This window comes from Anopheles ziemanni, chromosome 2 (assembly GCF_943734765.1).
Source record: "Anopheles ziemanni chromosome 2, idAnoZiCoDA_A2_x.2, whole genome shotgun sequence".
NCBI lineage: Eukaryota > Metazoa > Arthropoda > Insecta > Diptera > Culicidae > Anopheles > Anopheles ziemanni.
Genome location: NC_080705.1, coordinates 5,375,113 through 5,395,907, shown reverse-complemented (window position 1 = coordinate 5,395,907; position 20,795 = coordinate 5,375,113). Strand labels below are relative to the sequence as shown.

The 20,795-nt window shown below is 46.0% G+C and overlaps 1 protein-coding gene across 1 annotated transcript in view; it reads right to left on the bottom strand.

Annotated features, from left to right (window-relative positions):
• The window catches only part of LOC131281087 (discoidin domain-containing receptor tyrosine kinase B), a 107,227-nt gene that overhangs the window by 69,059 nt on the left and 17,373 nt on the right, over positions 1-20,795 (bottom strand). Inside the window, exon 2 of the mRNA XM_058310340.1 lies at positions 12,387-12,492. Coding sequence (XP_058166323.1) covers positions 12,387-12,492 — 106 coding nt within the window. The remainder of the gene's footprint in view (positions 1-12,386; positions 12,493-20,795) is intronic.

The following is a 20,795-nucleotide window of genomic DNA, read 5'->3' as shown; positions in this document are numbered from 1 at the left end:
TTGTGTCGAGACATTCGCCGTGGGATGAACACAAATAAACAAAAAAAGAAAAGGGAAAAAGACTCGCCCTGACGAAGCATTATGCTACGCGATTACAATAAATTCAACCGACTGCGAACGATTTGGAGTGCAGCCAACGGCGTTCCGACTCCGACGCTTTCCCGAGGAGCCATTCCGAGCGATCCGGTGTCCGTCTGGCCCCTTGGCGGGGATAGACACATTCCTCTGCGACGACGTCGGTCGGGCCTCAAATGTCGCGATGGTAATTTGTTTGGTATGCGATTGTGTGTCTGTTCTTTCAAGGGTGAATGGATGTGATATTCTATTCTATTTTGCTTCGAATTGCATGAATGGAGAGGCACATTATGGAACGAATTCTGCATAATGGTGGTAATGAGGTGTAGAAAGACTAATTTCGCTGGATGCTGCACGAATACTGCGGTAAGGATTTTTTTTAGAAACGTGTACGGGTTCATTGGCACGTGTCAATGTTTATTTGAAAGCACTATAAAAGGATTCAATTAACATTTTAAACACCTCACATTATATTCTCCATGGCTTAACTATATTTATTTTATTGATTGAATCAGCCCTTTATTTTTGTTTATCAATCACTACAACATGTGGCGAGTATTAATTAAAATCCGATTTAAAAAAAATCCTATATTTAATCAAACCAGGACCTTTCATAGGGCTTCATATTTTTACATCACATCAACCTCACATTGCAATGTATTGAAATATTGACAACGATTTATAATTCCACCTACGTCGATGGGGACGACACGTGCCCTATGCTGATAGCGTAAGCCGTACACCAATATCCTCGAAAGCACTAAAAAAATGCAAATGGAAAGATAAACCGGTGGGACTGGTTCAACCGAGCCGCAATGCCTTCAAACGGAGATGAAAAATCGAACATCCTTAAAGACAACCGAGGGGGACACTTTTTCGACGAAAGCATAGTTTGAGTAGCGATATGGTTTAATGTGATCGAACGAGGATGGTTGGTAGGGAAAGTCGGGGTCGGAAGTCGTCCCTCCGATGTCAACAGGGACGAATGGTTTATCGAACAAATTTCCCACTCAATGTCACAATTTATTCGGCACGAGTGAAAAAAGATAGTCTCCTCCTCGTTGATCAAACACTAACGAGAGAGAGGTTTTCTTTTCGTTATTTGACTAGACTTCGGTTGAATAAGTTCGGTGGGTTCCCTGCTTCCTCCCTGAAGGAAACCCCGAGCCAGTACGTTCCTTTACAAAATAGTCAATATTGAATATTCTCACTTATCAGCGCCGAGGCGTGCCCACCAGTCAAAGTCACGGGGGTTTGCGATCTTGTTAGGCATCGTCGGTCTCGGTTGGCTTGCGAAGGGGAGACATTTCCTTCGGTAGAGTCGCTTTTCTAAAGAACTTCTAGTAGCGATAAATAAATGATCCCATGCCTGACTGGCGTGCCGATATACTGTTCCGTGTGCCCGGGGATGTAAATATTACTTTCCCTGTAGAGTGCAAGGGGGTTTCTGTTTTTTTTTTCTTCTTGCCCGGAAAACCTCTACAGAAAGTGGGCAAATAAGGGACACGAAGGACGCGAGTTCGAGTGTCTTTTCTCCCTCCGTATATGCACAACTTCGCCATTAAGGGGGCGAAAAAAGGTAGTTCCTCCAAAGCGCCGACGGTTGCACAGGAAATTCACCACCGGCTGCATAAAAGACCGGAAGTGGTCCGGGCACGAACCGACGTCCTCCACCCCCGCCTCCCAGCCCACTGTCTGCGACTCCGAGAGCAGCGGTTCCTTTTCAACTTCACTTTCACCCGAAACGCCCCCGGTCGGTCGACCTCGAGGGGGGCGGGAGACAGTTTCCTTCCTTATCGTGAATGGCTTTTATTAGCTCAGGCATCGACGCGCTCGAGTGGTCGACGCGAGCGGGCTGTGCAGAGACATTTTTCATGGCAACTTATTGACATTTTTAAGTAAAAAAGCATTTTAAACGCCCGAGCGAATTTCGTCATCATTCAGCCGAGCGAAAATTAGCCGCAAGGGGAGCAGGGCGAGTGAAAGGCGAGAAAGAGAGGCAGACGGATGAAAGTAGAAAAAAATGTACAAAAAGTGGTGAAAGAAAAACGAAATGAAAAGAGGGTACTATCAGAAGGAAAGGGAAGCTAAAGCAGCATCCCGAGACAATATTGAAGGTAAAACTTGGCCCACAGGGAGCAGTTGAGTGCAAAAAGTAAAGAGGAGCACGTAGTCTGAAGTGACTTAAAAATGTGTAAAGTGACACCAGACGACGTTAGCAATTTATTGTGCATTTGCGGGAAATTACGTATCCAGTTACACGCCTCAAGTAGCTCACCAGAGGAGCAATTTAAAATAACTGATAAAACCACCCTTCGGTGTGTGCATGAGAGAAGAATCTCTTTAGGGCTGTCCATGTATGTTTCATGAAAGAAAGCGAAGGTGCGGAAAGAGAATTTTATAAAGTTTTAGCTTAAGAAGGAGGAATGAATTTTGAAATGAAAACTAAAAGATTAAACGATAACATTGAGTGAAAATTTAAAGAAAAGAAGATAAACCAATAAAAAAAACCTTCAATAGATGATGTTTTCCATAACGTGGTTGAAAGTATGAAAAATTCAAACACAAAATTAAATGGGAAGGTTAAAGGAACTTAGTCCGGTCGTAAAACATGCCATTTAATGACATCGACAGGGCTCAGACAGTCGGGACACATGCATGCGTGCAAACACACACATAAGATATGGAAAAAATGAACGCACATTTCTAATTTATTACAAATGCTTTTTCACTTATCACAAACACCTCCATCTTTGCCCATTCCCACCGTCCACGTGACGTAACATAATGATGGCACCATTGGCGTTTTATGAACACACCTTTACCCTCTTCCCTATGTCCCGGTCCTGTGAATCTTTTTCTAATTCGCTTCTCTTCTTTGGAACACCCATTTTTCCACTGCTTCGCTCACGGTAACGGTTATTGCAGTTTTTTTTTTAAGGCAAACCTGTTCATCCGTGCCATCGTTGGCCCCCGGGGGAAAACGGCGTGTCCCAGCTCATCATGCAACGATCCTCCGGGCGTTGGGAAAGATAACGCACACGAAGCGTCTGAAAACCGCAGCGTTTCGTGGAATGTCGGTGGGCTTCGGGTTTGGTGTTTGCCAAAGAGCTAAGCTAACATCTTGCCACTTCCGCAGGCTGCGTCGTGATAAACGCAGATCTTTTTTGCTTATATTTTCACTCACCCTCCCCCCTGAAGGCAGGGAGGTCGGTTTTTCATCGCGTTCCGGGTGGTGAAATGGTGAAGGACGTACGTATTTCAATGATGCACAATTTGGTACACCTTTTTCACTTCGTTTTACAGCAGTTATTGAATGAGGCTTGGTGCTTGGTGCGGAATGATTTTCTTTTTCTTCATTTTTAAGCGCACTTTTCTGCCGCCCTTAAAATGTACCGCGTCTTTCAGATCGTCGTTTCAAGGAGGAGCCTTGGGGCCACCCTGCTGGGAGGAGGGGTGTCTGGTGTGTTTTTTGTCTCTTCCAAACAAACTCACGAGCTCTAGCAAGCAGTAACAGGAAGTAAAAGGGACTACGAGAGCGAAAAAAAAGCCCGTACATGATGATAAGGCACATACTTTTCCACCCACAGCAGCGACCAAGCCAAGGCATTTTCCGGCTAGCCTTTTGCCAGCCTTCCGGGCGACCTTTGAATTTTTTTTTCCCGTCGCGTGTACCATCATTGTCACGGCCAGCAGCATCATCATCATCACACGATGGCTTTTCCGGAAAAAGGTGAGTATGTTGTGCATGGGTGTGTGCGTTCTCCGACGTGGCGTAAAATGACAAACGGTTTTGACAAAGTGCTCAACAAACGAAGAACGGAGCGAAGTGTCCGCCCGGTCCATCGGAACGGCTCCGTCATCGCCACCCCCCGAAACGTCAACGTTGTCCAGCGTGTGTCCTGCGGGCGCCCGGAATGTGATACAACAATGTGGGCTGAGCGGAAAACCCCCACACAACGGTCGGAGTAGGAAAAACTAGCCAGAATGTGCAAACCATTGAATGGGTTTTCCTTTTTTTTGCAATGGGTTCCATTGAAGCTTATTTTAACATCAGCTTCAGAACAGTTGCTTCGCTTCGTTCCTTTTGCCTTCCAGCACATTTTCGCTTCGCAGGAAAATGAGCCGGTGAATGTAATGTATTTACTTTGGTGCACACAGTTTTCCAATCTCTGTGGCTAGCCGACGATGTGGTTTCGGTGTGCAATTTTCACCGTTATCTGCGTTGCGCCATTCGTGGCCTTACCGCCTCCACTGGGAAGGAAAGTTTCAAAAACTACGTGCAAAGAAAACGGACTTCTGATTTTTTCCGCTTTGGGTTTTCTGTGCCGATTTGTGGTTCAGTTGTTGGTCAAGTTGAACTTTATCTCCGAATGAAGAACGGAAAAACAAACCACGATCGGAAGCGGATTTACTTCACCAACATTCTTTGCATTGAGGTTTTCCAGAACTCTTATTGTAGGCATGCAAGTTCGTTTCAGAGGCTTTGTTGCCGAGGTTTTACGCTGATTCTGTTTTGCAAAAAGTATGTAATACGTAGAACTGAAAGTCAAATAAATAAAACTAACAACCAGTTGAAGAATACTTACATCGCAAATAATTACGTCAAATGAACGCATCGGATGGAGCAGAACGAAAAGGGAAGTGACTGGAAACAGGCACCCGGGGGAAACGGTTTGCAAAAAAACACACCGCGACCCGGTCGATGACGGTGACTAATGGTGATCGTTTGGTTAAACAAAACAAGAAAACAACGAGCTAAAGGTTAACCACAGCAACGTTTCGGTTGGTTCACGACCATTCCGCCGAATGATCCTGACGACAATAACGATGATGGGAGGTCATTACGGGGAATGAAAATGTAATATTAATGTAGAGATGTCGAGCAGTAAGAATGAATGGGGAAATGGTTGGAAAACACAATCTCACACACACACACAAAATGACCATCACTTGCTAGGGAGCGCGAATTTGCCGGATCTGGATGTCATTTTTGGGTACCACAAAGAGGCGCGTACAGGTTGTAGCTCACCAGAGTCCAAAAAAAGGGAACGAACTCAAATAACCGGAAGGACCTACAAAACTACAGAGCGAGAGAGAGAAAGAGACTTATAGAGAGAAAAAGTCAAAAGGGAAAATGGATGGAGCATTAATTCCGGAAAAAGCATATTTCTTCCATTAGGCTGTCCGAGTCAAGGGCTCAGAAAAGTGGCAAGGTATCCTCGACAGATGGGACGATGGCGTTCTACGACCGAAACCGGTTGTTTATCATTTTCCGGCGAGTTGTTCCGAGACAACGGGGAAACCGTACCGAAACTCATTCATCAACTTTTGGAGGTTTTACCGGCGGATATTTTCGGAAGGCAAAACAATGTCTAATAATTACAGTAATAGAATGGTTTGTGGAAGTTTCATGACATATTATTTAAAACTGTGTAGGGTTTCAATACTGGTATTTTTTTTAGCTCACCTTCTAAATTATGGTTTGATAAAATAATAAATAAATTTTTTCTTCGTTACGTTCAATCAATTACGGAAGATTGTCAATACGTGTTTCATGTCTCGAAATATTATTCCCTTCTTCCCATTTTGCCTTTTGGACCTCCCGGAAGGACGGTCATAAAAAGCGATGTCCATTTAATTCCCATTTCATTTGCATCTTGCGGAGATCAACCATTATCTTTCCCCAAACGTAAATGAAGTGAGTAAACTGGATGGGCTGACCAAAACTGGTCCCCAAACTGGGGGCCGGAATGTTTTCCTCCGGCCAGATTTATATTACTGCAATCGGTCACTTAAAGCGGTCATGCTTTCGTTCCGCTCACCACCTTCCACCCGTCCCTGGGACCGCTGTGTTTTGAGGGTCAGAAAAGTAAAAATGACACCAAACCTTTTAAAAGCATCTATTCAAATCCACCCTTAAATGGCGGCGAGTAGGCTCGTAATGTTACGGCCAACGGACGTGCCAACATTGCCATCATCATCGCAGCCATCGCCGCCATCATCATCGTCGTCGTCGCTCGTGACGTCTAATTCCCATGGAAATGGGTCAAAAAAGGACGAAAACCATCACCGCCGCTCCACGGGTTCGGTCGCAAAACAATGACTCGAAATGTTTTTAATGACGGCTAGGATTTGAAATATTAGATTTTATTAACGGCCATCGTTCCCCGGGGCGTGGGGAAGGAAACATTGACGATGACGGAAAAGGACGACGACTAGGAGGACGACGACGCAACAATGCTACGATGGTTTTGGCCACCACCACCACAACCATCGTCACACTCTACCATCTGGCGGTGGTCATTAGAAAAATCAACATCATCGTCGCCTCGAAGGGAGTGTTCGCCATCTTTTCGCTTCAGGAAAACGGACCATTCTTCCTCGGAGGGACGCTAAACAAACGAACCCACACCACACGGCGTCCGGGGCGGGGGAGGGGAGGGTTGGGGTGTTAATTTACGACGACGGATTTTTCTTTTTATTGTTTTTAATTATATTTAATGGCAAGTGGCCGATTCGCTCGCAGTTTGCGGCGGGAAAAAGGCTAGACGCAACCGCGGCGTCCTTTCGCGCAATCCCATTTCTGACCGGGCGGCATGGGAAGGGGAAGCAGGGGGATCCTTGCCGTGGCTGGGAAGTGTGAGGGGGGCACATGGTGGAGATTAATTTTCGCTTTTTTACGACACAACACGACAACAGCGAACGCGGCGACGAACCATAAAGTTATGAGAGACCGGGTTCGTTTGGAAGGAAAATAACGCACGCGGCTTAACGCGACGACTGGAAATAATGGGACGCGTCCGAGCGACCGCCTTGTGGACGTGCTTTGCTCGTCGTCGGGGTCACCCTAAGATGGCAAAGAATGATGTTGAGCCGTGGCCATTCACCGGCGGGATTTGCAAAGATTTATTGGAGAACCTGCGAGACGCTGACGCTGGTTCGAACCCTTTTGTCGATGCACATTTGCATTGCGTACTCGTGGAAGGAAACTTGTCGTCTTGAGGGGCCACTGCTTGTTAAATTAACATGTCAAACGGTATGGGAGACCGGCACCGCGGTTTATGTTTATTGCCATGCCGTCGCACTTTGCGCTCTCCTTGATCGAGGGATGGCTTTTCACGTATTTTCCGATCAGCTTTACTACCCAAGACGTGTTCATAAGATGATAATTTGTGGCACGACCACCAATAGAAAGAGTTGCTGCGCAACAAAGTGTTACCACTGTGTTATAAATTGCACAAAAATGTGAACAACTCTAAGAACACGAAAGGAATATGATTGAAACCAGCAACAAATTAAATCCTTTGGTACAATTGACCGTCAATGGTAAGCAAAGCAACCCACAAAATAGCAGTTTCTTTTGGGGTCAAAACCACAGAAACCATCCCGTCGGTCCCATTAATCATGACTAATCGACTGAACTGCCCCGGACACACCGGTCCAGGCGCAAACGAAGCGTGAAACACAGACGAACGAAAATCATCATCCTAAAACCCAACCCGTATTCCACAGCGTTAGAACGACTTCGTCCGGTGCCAAAAGTCGAGTGTGAGGGGCACTCCAGAGGGCTCCTGGTGTCGTCAAGACTTCATCATCCCCGTCGGTGCGACGAGAGCGAGAGAGATGAGTGAGCATTTGTAATTTTCTGTTCAATCTCGAACGTTGACAGGGCGAGCATATTTCCCACGCGAGCTGAAGCTTTTAATGAAGTCATCCACCAGTCAAATTGCTGCTTCGATGGTTCCGAGCCGAAGATCTTGAGCGCTCAACGAGGCACGGTGCGAAGGGCCCTTGGTAAAATATTTCCCCATCGTTGAGTCCGACGTGACGTGGTAGATAACCTGCGGTAGGAAGGTTGACGAATGTCTCTGCGGTCGGTGGGAAAGTTCAAACCTGCAATCAACCAAATCGAGCAACCGAAAGATAAAACCAAATGACATAGTTGAACAAAACATTGGAGTAAAAACAGAAAAAGCTAAACAGACTGCGAATGACGAAATAGTCGACATTGAAATGAAGTGCAAAACTATTTCCAAAGTTGGAGGGCACCTTTCGCAATGACATTTTTCCCTTATCTCTATTCGTTTCAACATAACGATCAGGAGGGAAAATGAGTAACCTCGTCAAGGATAAGAGTTAGCGTTCAATGTTGAAGTTTCTCTCGGCGAAAAGAAGTATTTCATTTCATACAAGGTACGTTCAGTCTGACCTACCGAAGCTTTTTGCCACTTGCTGGCTTAGATAAGCAAAAAAACAACCATCAACCCTTTTGCTCCGAGCTGCGATGGATGAAGCCATCGGGATGAAAATATGGCTCCATATTGATTTATGAAGTACGCCCCGTCAGTCAGCTGTGGCCTGTCGATTTGACTGGCCCTCACAGGGTTGAGTTTTCCTTTTACTACCTCTTTCTCTATCCATTTTCCAGCCCAGAGCTTCATAAAAACGCTACGGTCGTTTGGGTGACTGGAGCAAAAAAAACGGCCGATTCCAATCTTCGTGAACGTCAATCTGTTGCTAAGTTTATGAACACTATGAACAGCGCCGTTCGTGACCGAGGACATCGGTCTGGTGGGTGGGAAACAGACGAAAAAAGTCCATAGTGGGTTTTAAAGACATGTTTCGGAAACCATTTTACAAAATGTTTCCCTTGTTGATTGACGGTATTTTACTTGGAAATAAATTAAAGGAGTCAGGGTTATCTGGGGGATACAAGCGAACAGCGATTTTTCCGTATTCAACTGTACTCGTGCGAGCTCATTTTTATGTTTTTTCAGTCGTGCTCAGACCTTCAATCGGTCAAGGATAAAGGAGGAACAAACACGACCGAGAATAATTTCCTTTGGCATGCAAAAGCTTGCTGCCTTCGGCGTAGGACCGTCGGGTTGCCGATTAGAAAAACCCTAGCAAAATAAAGACATAAACGTCAGAATTGACAGAAAGCAATGAAACAGTATCCGACTGGGCAGAGAAGCGAACCGGTGGTACCGTAACATGTCCGTATGGCAATCGTGGGGAGATTTCACTGGAAATTGACCCGAACACCCCTTCCGACCACAGATTGCTGGAAGGGCACCGGCACACAATTTCCAAGTGAAACAAAACAGAAAAACTTGAATCCAAACTAAACAACCGAACGAGCAGGACGAAGACGACGCTGCGTGACACAAGTATTCATTCGTTCCAGTTTTTCCACATTTTTTTGTTCTGTTTGCCGCATGCTTTCCAGCAAGCTTTTAACGGCTGAGTCGATCGTTTGGATCGTTCCGCGGCTTCGGTTCAAAGGACTCCAAGGACATCGCCGTGGGGATGATGAAAAGGTTCGTGTTTCGAAGAGCGCCCGTTTGTAATGGCTGTGTTGTGATGGTGATCGAAAAGGACGGTGGCGGAAGGAGGGGAAAAAAGAACTCCTGCATGACGACTTCGAAGAGCAATCATAAGTGGTTGATGAAAAGGAAAACACCGTTGATGGATCGGCGGAAAACAGCCATCTGACTGGGAAGGACTGGGTTGGAGGAAAATCGGCAATAAACTGAGCGACCCGATCTAAGGCAACAGCAGTGGAGGAAAATTGTGTGCCAACATACACACACACGCCCTGCCCTCCAAAGGGTCCAAACACATGCACACAAAAGGAAATAAATCCTTCATATCATAAATGGACAATTTTGCCCATGGCGACCGAGTTAGCCGTAAAGTCAAGCAAGCAACACACACAAGTTCCCCGGTACCGGCCCGGTTCCATGGTCGCATTCGAAAGGAACCGAACCGCACGAAATGGAATAGCTTGCCGGCCATTTTATGGCGCACTAAAAATCGACAAACATTTATTGATTATGCACAGCTCAAGAGGTAACCGGGAACCGGGGGAAATATAAAGGCCCTCGTTGTTGTTGTTGTTGGTCGCATTTTTACTTCACTAAGACGTCGCGCACAAGTGTTGCACTCGGGACGAAAAGGCCCCCGACCAGAGATTAGGACCACCGTTTTGAGTAATTTCGATTCGAATGTTGTTTTGTTGTCTGTTTTTTTCTCTTTACCTCATCGTTAATATTTGACCGTCCGATTAGGAAGGTCTTTGGGACACTCGAAGGGCTTTACGGAGCGGATTTTGTCCCTTTCAACCACTTCATTCAACTGCAACCATTGTTCCATTCGGTTTTATGTCCAATAACGATCCCTCTGATCAATAACGGTCGGATTGGTGTATTGCGACGTAATTGAATTCCAGACGATTGTGATACGGATACGAACCTGCCAACTGTTGTTCTCAGGAAAAGCAAAAGCATATTTTTCCTCAAGCAAGGACATCATTTTGAAATACTTCCGAAGTGTTTGGGAGGTTCATGAAGAGAGCGAAAAATTTAAATTATTCATTGCAATCTTGCAAATGTTTTTCCTCTTTCCGGTCTCATTCCAAAGGTTCAAAGGAACAGGCATTCCAAACAATTGGGTGGATGGGTAAGTGAAAAATGTAGGCAAGGTAGACGCACAAACAGGGATCAATTTTTCTTCATTTCTTATGCACCCCAAAGCGGTGGAGAAGATGGTGAGTTTTGTTGTTTGCTTTTGAAGCCTCACACATTCACTAATGATTACCATTTTTCTTCGGAACGGTGAGTAACGGATCAAGATTACGGAAAAACAAATCTTTGTGTTATGCCTAAACTGTTACAGTATAACTTGGAGCTTTAATCTATACGTAACAGAGTCAAGAAAATGGAAATATTATAAAGGATTAAACAAACAACAACACTCAATCACGGACATTATTTAAAGGTCGCAATGCAATTCTGGTACACCACCTTTTATCAAACAATAAGCCAGGCGAAAGGGGGAAGATTGCGACGACGAATCAGAAACTGCACCAGACAATGCAACAATAACCGATCCACACGTCGTAGTTTACGCCGAAGGATCCTTCCTGACAAACCAGCAAACCACTGGCGTCCTCCTCCCTTCTCGGCGTGCACGAAGGACAAACCTCGCCGAAACGACGAGATAATCCGGTTGCCATTTTACCAGTCACGGTCTTGCCAAGGCGCGCCAACATCCCACCCCGGCCCACCCACAAGGCATAGGGTTTTAAGCGACATAATCATTTTCCTACGCGCGAACAAAGCGGAAAGGGAAAAGCCGTGATCCATTTGCAGATCCCCCACACGGCGAAGGATGGGGTGCTCCGTGTATCCAGCAGCCAAGGTGTGCGACGGGGGGGACGGGAGAAGGTGTTTCGAAAGGTTCGGAAAATGGAAAATAATTTTCTCCCATTGTGAAAATGAACGTTCGTACAAACGTACGGTTCACACACGGCGTGAGCCAAAGCTAACGGGCTCGAACGTCAGAAACGTGTCCTTACACGAACACAAGGGGGGGGATGAAGTATGGGAGAGGGTTGGTGGCAAGTCGTCCACCTTTTCCCGGGCATGACTGTGCAGCAAACCGAAGGGCAGGAAAATGGCACTGCAATGCTGGTCGTTGTTGTGTTTTCTCAAGCATTGTCTTTCCCTTTCCTTTTCTTCGTGCGTCTTCCTGCCGGGAAAACCGGGCAGGAGTTGCTTTGGTGCATATGTGGGTGCTCTTTGATCAAACGCCAACCTTCCCTGTGTATGTATGTGTGTGCTTAGTGGTGGGGAGTCTGCTACTGGCAGGCGTATGAAAAGAAAATACAAATAGTGATTTTTCATTTTAAATGAGAGCAATTTGTTATCCCTGATGAGGATAATGTAGATTTGTTATCCTGTACTCCGTTCGCTCCACTCAAACACACCATCGCACACATACACACAGACACCATGCCAGGTCATTTGTTGCGCCGGTTCATATATCCTTTCGGTTTTGCTGCGTTATTGCTTTCGCATGGTGTTTTCGTTGCGGCGTTGGTTTCCGGATGCGAAATGCCGTTGAAAGGCGAACGAATCTGTATCGCTGGCATCAGTGGGGCTTTTTTCTGCGCCTCCCTTTCTCGCCTGGCGTGGCGTAATCTTTCAAGAGCGACAAAACAATGGCTAGGAGAAGAAAAGGGAACAAGGAAAAACAACAGCTCCACCATTGCATGCCGCTCGCAAGCAGGAAGGATGAAAGTTTCCTTCTTGAAGATCGAACGGAGTGTGTTTTGCTGCCGTGTCTTTCGTTTCGCTTCCTCCCGACGCCTGTTTCACCCCCAGCCCCCTCGACAATCTTACCTAGCGCCCACGGTTTTCCCGCTTCCCGACTTAATGAAAGAATCTTGTACACTTCTCACTTCCCGCGCTTGATGAAGGAGAAGTCGGCTTTTCGATGGCTTTTCAGCCCGGGGGAGAGCTTACCTGGCATGCTGTGGTCCCACGTTGCCGATGTCGTGCGCCGAGCTGGCCGTAATTTGTGAGTCATTAATCGCGAACGATTCCATGCCTAATGGGTTTTTGCATTTTTCTGTAATTAAAAAGAATGGCAGCGAAAAGCGAAAAAGTTCGATTAGTATTTCAATGATAGATCTTAGGGTTGGAAAATATCTCGAAGAAGGAAGAATGTTTTTGGCAACCATTTCTAGGAAACAAAATGATGATAAGACGTTTTCTTCAAGTTTTGTCAATTTCAACCAATGCAATGTGAACACAATACTTTAAATAAATTTCCATCCACCCCAAAACCGGTTCGATTGACATGTGATAAATAATTGTTGGCCGTGTAATCAACTCAATAAACGCATCGTCAAAGTGTGTCATTATAATTTAATGCCATCGACAAGATTGCTTCCGTAAATCAAACCGTCATTCGATTTATTTAATTGGGAACACCACTTCTGCTCGGAAGCTTCTTTCCACCAAATTGACCTTGATGAACAAGATGAATTGGTGGAATAAAAGTAGACTTATAGTCTGCGCGTTCTGAATCAACTGCACTCGACGCGTTGTGCATTGAATGAAATTTAAAAGCAGACTGCATAAAACCACCGCCTTTTGTAGTCTTCACTTCGGTCTTGAGGTTCTCCCATTAAGCGTGCCGGAGTGGTTTTTGAAGAGTATAATTAAGGCACGGGGGCATCGCTTGGAAGTGGGCAAAGGCACCCCCCGAAGGTGCACCGTCAAATTTGAAGAGTTAAATTGCATCTTCTCGACCTGATTTTCACCTCGGACTCGGAGAGGTTTTCTTGGGAGTTGGCACCGAGTTCCATAACTCTTCGGACCGTCGACCGTCGTGGGGATGGCAACCGGGAGGGAGCGTTATATTTATACATATGCATTTATATGGCTGCAAATTTATACCTCTCCGTGGTCGTCATAAATTTCCGACCACTTTCGAGATGCGGTGTGTTTTCTCCTTCTGCTTCTACTTCACAGTCGACTCGAAGCTAGCGCTCGTTCACCATCAACATGAGGAATCTTTTGCAGGTCTCTTGACTCGATAAACTTCTGCCTTCCAACTGGCGTTCGGGAAGGCGGTTGATTCGAATGTGATCTTGCGAAATCTTAAAACTGAACATGAAGAGCGCGCGTTGGTAAAGCGAAAGCGCAGACAGAGAAACAGATTAACGAGCACCGGAAGTTTCGTTTCCTCCCAGGAAATACTTCAGGATTGCGAACGTACCGACTGATAGGTTAATGAGAAATATTAGAACATCCCGATGCCAAGATTGGTCCTTCGGGAAAATTTGCTGCGAAATTATGACTGCCACACTCTCCCACCGGGGGGAGAACAGTTCCCTATTCGCATGAATTAATCGCCGTGTCGGTTAGTTTGGCGAAACTTTCCCATCACCGTGATCATCGTCGTCATAATCATCATTATCGAAGGATTGGATGCTTGATAAAGGATAACAAGTTGCGCTCTCGGGCTCGAACGGTCCCCGATGACCGTGACCCCCTTTCTTTTCGGGGCATCGCTTTCCGTTAGGGCAACTTTTCCCCCGGTGGTTTTCCTACGGCACCGTCGTTATCATTCAATCGGAAAAGTTCGGGTCGTAGGAAGAGATGCTAATCAAATGTTGGTTCGATTCGATCCCTTTCACTTCTCGGTGGAGGTGGAGGGTGAAAAGAATGCAGCCGAGACGGGGACACAAAGACACGCCGACTTTCGGTGTTCGGAAAAACTTTTCTAATCACTAATTGATTGGATGGTTAATGTGAACGATCCAATCCGCGTCGAAGTACCCGTGGCGGACAGTCCTGCTTTATTATTCCGTCGATAATTGACTTGAAAACTGTTTCGGAAAAACTCTTGGGAAATAATTGGAGTGCTGGATATATTTGTTATATTTGTTTGGCCTTACAAATATTTCCTCGGAAAAAATTGCTGAATTTTTAACGGAACACACTTAAAGAAGTCTGCTTTCTTTCTTCATCCTCTTCCATCCAATTAGCGTGGAATTAGTAACCTTTTTTTTCGGAACCCGCAACCAGTAGCAATACTTTAAAATAACTTGTGCCTAACAACACTAATTGTCGTACCCGGCAGTAGCTCCGATTTCCTTGGGTCTTTGGGGGAAATTTGACACTTTTTCCTTAACCCTTTAACGACGCCGTCGTAAGTCGATTGGCCTTCGCTTTGGTTTGATTGCTGGCTCGCCCTGAAGAAACCCATTCCTTCACCCAACCGTTTCTAATTATCTTCAATCCGGTAGGTTTTTCGTGAAATTTGAAACACCGAGAAAACGGATGACGCACCACGCTACGAGGAAAATGAATGAAAATTTTCCACCAACCTTCGTCGTCGGTCGTTCGTTCGCGACGTGGTTAAGGATGCGCAAGATTTCGTTCCGAATAGGAATCGAGGCGAACACGAGAGGGACAAAAGAATAAAATCAAATTTCACACTGCAACATTTAAATGTCACTCAGCGCTCGATTCGTCATCATTAAAATCAAATCGTCATCGGCACATCTTCCCTTTCCGAGGAGACAAGTAACATTTGCCTCCGGCGAGTGCCGATGAAACTCGAGACAGATGAAGCCCGCACCGGCGAAATGGCTCCCATCGGAAGCTGCTCGGGACACAACAAAGTGTCAATGTGACAGGAAGGTTGGCCATAACCCACACACATGCGGCCACATGAGTGAGAGGTAAGTTGGATCGGGTGAACCCCGCCAATTTAATGTCGCAATAATTGCCCCGTGACTGGATCACATTTCCTCCAATTCAGCATTGATCCCGTTTTCGATCCGTGCCGAGCCATAAGCCACCACAAACAAACTGTTCAAACTTTAAACCCTTTAAAGGTAACCGGAACTCCCAACGAAAGGGTTCGATAGCCTCCAAACGGTGGGCGGGCGCACATCAAGCATAAGCAAGAAACAATGAGTTCACGGGCTTCACGGGTCGGAGGGCGATTATCTGGGACGGCATGGAAGGGTCATGATCCCACGGCGAGGTCGGAGGTCATCGATACGGTCGGTTCCCAACTCAGGCTTTGCCCTCAAACATTCCTGACGTCATTCTCATGGCCAGATAGCGCCGCATTTTGGTTCGCTCTTGGCTCGAATCCAGCACATTAACCACCCCGATTTTCCGGTCCTTCGAGTAGACAGGTTTGTTCGATGGGAAAAAGCAAAACAACTGAGTTTTCTTTGCCAGAACGGGTTTTGCAGAATAAAACTATTATCGATTTTGGTCTCTTGTTTTCATCGGAAGCTTGATGTTTAAAGCGGCGTACTTGAAAGAGAACATCAATGTAAATAACTTATGAATGATGAACTCTGAATGTAAACAGTCTACATTTGAATTATTTTTATTGTAGTCCTTGTTCGTGTTAGCTTTTATCTTCTGTCTCAATCCGACACTTTTATGATTTCCATTTGACGTCAAGAAAGTCCTTCGGTTTTGGTCCTCAATGGTAATGGATCGCATGGTAATGTATCCCACGCCGACCACTGTAAATGAATACTTAATGCGCAATTTCCACACATGACGGAAGTTTTGCATCGTTGCATTAAGTTTTTCCACACAACGGTATCGTTCCGGAAAGGCACTACTACTCGGTGAATCTTTGATTCTGTTTTATCTGTGCAGTGTAAAACACCCCCCAACGCGAAACACAACCAAGCGAAAACCATTTTTCCCGCTCCCGGGCACATAAAAGAAAACTGTACCTCCACAACTGGCCACGCTGGCAGGAGGGGGAGCAATTGTTTGCCCCAACGCCCAGGATAACAACGGGAAAGAAAGAGGAAAAACAAAAACACGATGGAGTTACTTTAACCCTCACTCTCGGAGGAGGGAGCTCGCGCTCCGGTAGTAACCAACCATTTCGTAGTCGAAACCACGGCTCACCGGAACGACTGTTCCGAATTCGCGCGCCGGGAAAGGAAACAACGACCGGCCGGAACGCAAAGCGGAGAGCTGCCTGACAAACGGTATAAATTTGTAAATAAGTAATCGCGTGTCTAAATAAAATATGTATTTTTATTATTCTCGCTCATGCGCCGTTCGGTCCTGGTCGGGTTTTATGTTTACCTGTACCTGTCTGAGGATGGGCTGGGACGTGCTGTTTTATGCTTTCCCCCCTTTTTCTTTTGCATTTCCTGTTCCACCGACTCCACCGACTGCCGAGGCCCATCAGGTTCACCATCGGGTCGGCCGAGGCCGAGCATAGTACCCGACAGTAAAAGACACTCTCAATCACCTCTTGTCTAGTTTTCCTAAGTCCACGGAACGTTACTCCGCTTGCCCTTGGAGGGAGACCATGTAAATGAAGCCAGTCTGTACACGAAAGGTAACCTCAACTTACCGAGAAACAGTTTCAGCACAGTAGCAAGTATGATTAAAAGTTTGGTCCTTATTATTTAAATTATAGAGTACTATTAAATCGTCATGAAGCAGTTCTTTCTGCTGATGTTCACTAGTTCATAAGTTCAAGAATAAAATCAATTCGAGCAAAACCAAAATATTACTTGTTTATTATTGTAGGCTACTGTGCACAATCGGTGAACTTCCAGCCATATTTCCGGAGTTTCGTGACGAGACAAGAAAAAGGACACTTCCTACTTGTTACGAAAGCAAACCAAAAACCCATAGCGACCCGAAATGAAACGAAGTAAAACTTTCATCAATAATAAATTGATTTTCTTCCACGGGGCAATCTTTGCCAATCTCCGTTACCGTCACCGCTGCGCTCTTGCGTTTTTCCTGCCCAGCGCGGAAGAGGGCTCTTTATTGGACGAGACACGGGCCGACGTCTCCGCGGTAGAAGTTGGAATTGGTCGCTGCGAAAAACAACAACACTGGCCGAGGATTAATTATTCAAAAGAACAGTCAGGAAACTGACCGGTTCTGTGGAAGGTTCTGTAAGACTCCGAACTTTTACAGCGCTAGACTTCCTCCGGCTCTGGCGGATCTCACCTGCATTGGAAGATGATGTCAATCCAAACCCAACGGTACCACGGTTTATTGACCCTTGGGGAATCTGAAGAAAATGTCCTGTGCTTGGCGCAGAATGATGGGCATGTCTCGTCCCCAAACGGAAGGGTCATAAAACTGCATGACAACGGGGTTTTTCCTTTCCTTATGGGTAGTTGTTGGATGGGACGAGGGAAGTCCTAAGACGTGTATCCGGACGTGTTCGAGGAAGGCGTGAGTGTGTGTAGGATAACATTCCATCGAACCCTCGTATCCTACATGTGGAGAATGTTGTTAGGTTATGTTCCGCACAGGGATTCTACAAGTTCTTCCCTTCTAGACGAACCTCTCTTAAGTTGCCGATTCGTATGCGTCAGACATTTCTCGTCGGTTTATTGAACCACCATAAAAAAGATCCTCTGAACCGGCCGAGAGGCGAATAAAAATATTAAATTATCTTCCCAAGTGACCGCGCTCGGGTAGGCAGGGCTCTCAAGCTGAAGCTCTTCGGAAGGATGTGTCGCAGTGTAGCAAACTTTGCTCCAACTCTCCACCACTCTGCTATCTGGTGTCCCACGAGGGGTCTATTATGTTATGTTTACGGATATGAATTTTATAGCAGATTAATTCTTTTACCACTCCCCTCCGTAAGTCCACATCCGACGTCTCTCTAGTCGATCTGAGCTTGGGAAATGATCTCCGTAAAAAAAAGGGTCACTGCGTAAGGCCGGCTCACTGGCGGAGAACCTCCATGGACATCTTTCGATGGGCGACTGACGGAATGGTGATGGGCTGTGGTTTTTGGGGGTTGGTGTGACTGTGAAATTGAAACCTTCTTCTTTTTGCCTAATTTTATTTCCCACCCAAAAGGCGAAACTGGACTTTACGCACGATTACACATTATGTGTGGGTGCAAATTTGATGACATTCGCAGTTTGTGTGTCGATTGTTTTATGTGGTGCCGAGATTTTCGGTCCCTTCGGTCGAAGTTGGTAGTCGTTGCATAACCCAATAATGAGCTGTCTGATGGAGTGTTTATCGGACGTGTTTGTGTGATAAAGAAAAGTTAGGATTCGAAACGTATTTTGGAAGCAAAGAAATTGTAGTTTTGAAAATAGTATTTCACAAATACGTACATTATGCTTTTTAAAGGACTAGAAAACCTTAAAAATATTTATCTGAGTCTCCTCAAACCTACCAAATAAAAGACGTTTAATACTTTTCAGTCACTAGCGGTAAACAACGACATTTTGCTAGACTACAAATTTAATCCAAACCTACCGAACAACACAGAAAGGTCTCCCATTCTCCTTTCGGTAAACAGTTGCGGTGCACAATTTTCTCGTACCATTTTCTTAATCCCAACCCCCCAAAACCCACAGTCGGTTCAAAAATTGCGTCAATAATCCCGAGCAAACAGCTCCCGCAACAAACAACATCCCAATTACGGCCCATTGTCTCTGCAATTTGCGCAAAATACTTCCTGCTTCGATCTCTCCCAGCCTCGCCAAGGGGTTGGGAAAATTGCTCCCAAGCAGCAACCCGTTTTGTCAAATCTCGGCGTTAAGCATTTTGTAAGAATGTCGCCATGGCCGCATGTCGTTTCATCGGAAAAGCAACCACCACATCGGGCTTCTCTGCTCGGGAGGGAAAACATTTTCCCGGCCAGTTGTGCACTGACCGCTTGCTCGGTCAGATGAAGATGCTGGATCCCAGTCCCCGCCCCCTTCCCCCTCCAGCTGGGAACGGCTTTTGGCTTCTCTATATCTGCGTCGTGCCAGCAGAAGGCGCCTTTTCTCTGAGCGACAGGACAGGCGACTTTGGGCTACAACTTAAGCCCTTCGGATACATGCTGACGGACGGACATCGGGCCCGGATCCCGACGCCGTCGTCATACTTTTGCGCCTGTAATACGAAATGTATTTAACACAGGAGAACACCGCCAACCAACGCCTTTTCCCACCTCCGTTTCCCATCCGTGTTGCATAATCTACGGCACTTTTCAAATTGCAGAAACGTTTCACCCCGTTCGGTGGGGAGAATGAGAGGGAGGACGATGGGGTAGACAACTATTATTATTATTGCAACGTTGCATCATCGTTGCCGGTCTGTCTGGATGTCCATGGCCAGGACGAGCAGTCAACTGGTATGTAAAGAAATATTTGACATGTTTATAAGTTTGCTAGGAAAACATTATCTTGCCGGTGCACACGTTTCCTTGGCCACCCCTCTCCCCCCTCCAAGCAAGCACACATGAATGGGCCCAATCTTGGAGTTGCATACATATTTGCCCACCCGGTGGTAGAAAAAGACAAGGCAACCTACCAGGTAACAAACAACCACCCGGTGGTTCGCTGGAGTCCGAAACAAATTCACCAAACTCGTGTTTTGGGAATGCCAAGTTGGATGCCATTCCGAGCCGCAGCAAACAAGCGCACGTGCGAATGTGTGGTGGTGGTGGTGGTGGTTTGAGCGAAAATGTTCTCGAAAACTAAAAACACCGAAATTGATGCCCACATCCTCCCATGCAGCCTGCAGTCCGGTCCGAGGGAAGCGGCTTTCGGAACGTCGCGGTCAAAACTCAAAAGTGGAACGTTGCACCGAAACCATCGACCCGGTGGTGCTGTGAGATGTGGCAACTCCCCAAACACTGGCTGTGGTGTCCCGAAAAGGCTTGGAGATGGTCAGTGATGGCTCGCGGGATGTGGTTTGGGTGAGCAACAAAATGGCGAAGTGCTAGTTTGTTCATAAATGCGCACATATGGGGGCACGTGTGGCAATTTGCACACATATGGTAACGGTTTTAGCACGGTCATGCTGTTAAAATGCGTGTCGGGGCTACATACAAGCTTCTTACAAGATTTGATTCTTGTTTAGTTTAAGTACGTCAATACGCGAAGCAACACTTTCAGCTAAATTCTGTTCATTTTCATAACTCATAATACTTTTGTTGACTAAACTTAGCATTATAAATGCTATGCTGTTATGTTTGACTTGCTTCCACAAAAACCTTTTTATTTTCTTAGACAAGTCACTCTTATGTATTTTATTTCTTGAAAGGGTTCAACTCTACTTCTTGCATCTTTGTGTCTTTCATAAAAATCTTCCTTGTTCAGGTTCGAGATTAACAAGATCCTGGTATGGCGGGAAATTTAATCGCAGCCAGATTTCTCCCCACAATCGAACGGTGGCAATTGAGCACGTCCGCGGGAAAACAATAGAGGCGAGTTAAGCATATTTAGGAAGTTTTCCCAGCAACGGAAGAGACAAAAAAAGCTATAACAACCAACCAAATACCGTCGGGATGATGGCAGACGTACAAAAATGTACGGTGCACCCACATGAAAATGTTGCTGACGCTGATGAGCTTCTGGCGTGCCCGGTGAGGTCTCGCCTCCATCGCAT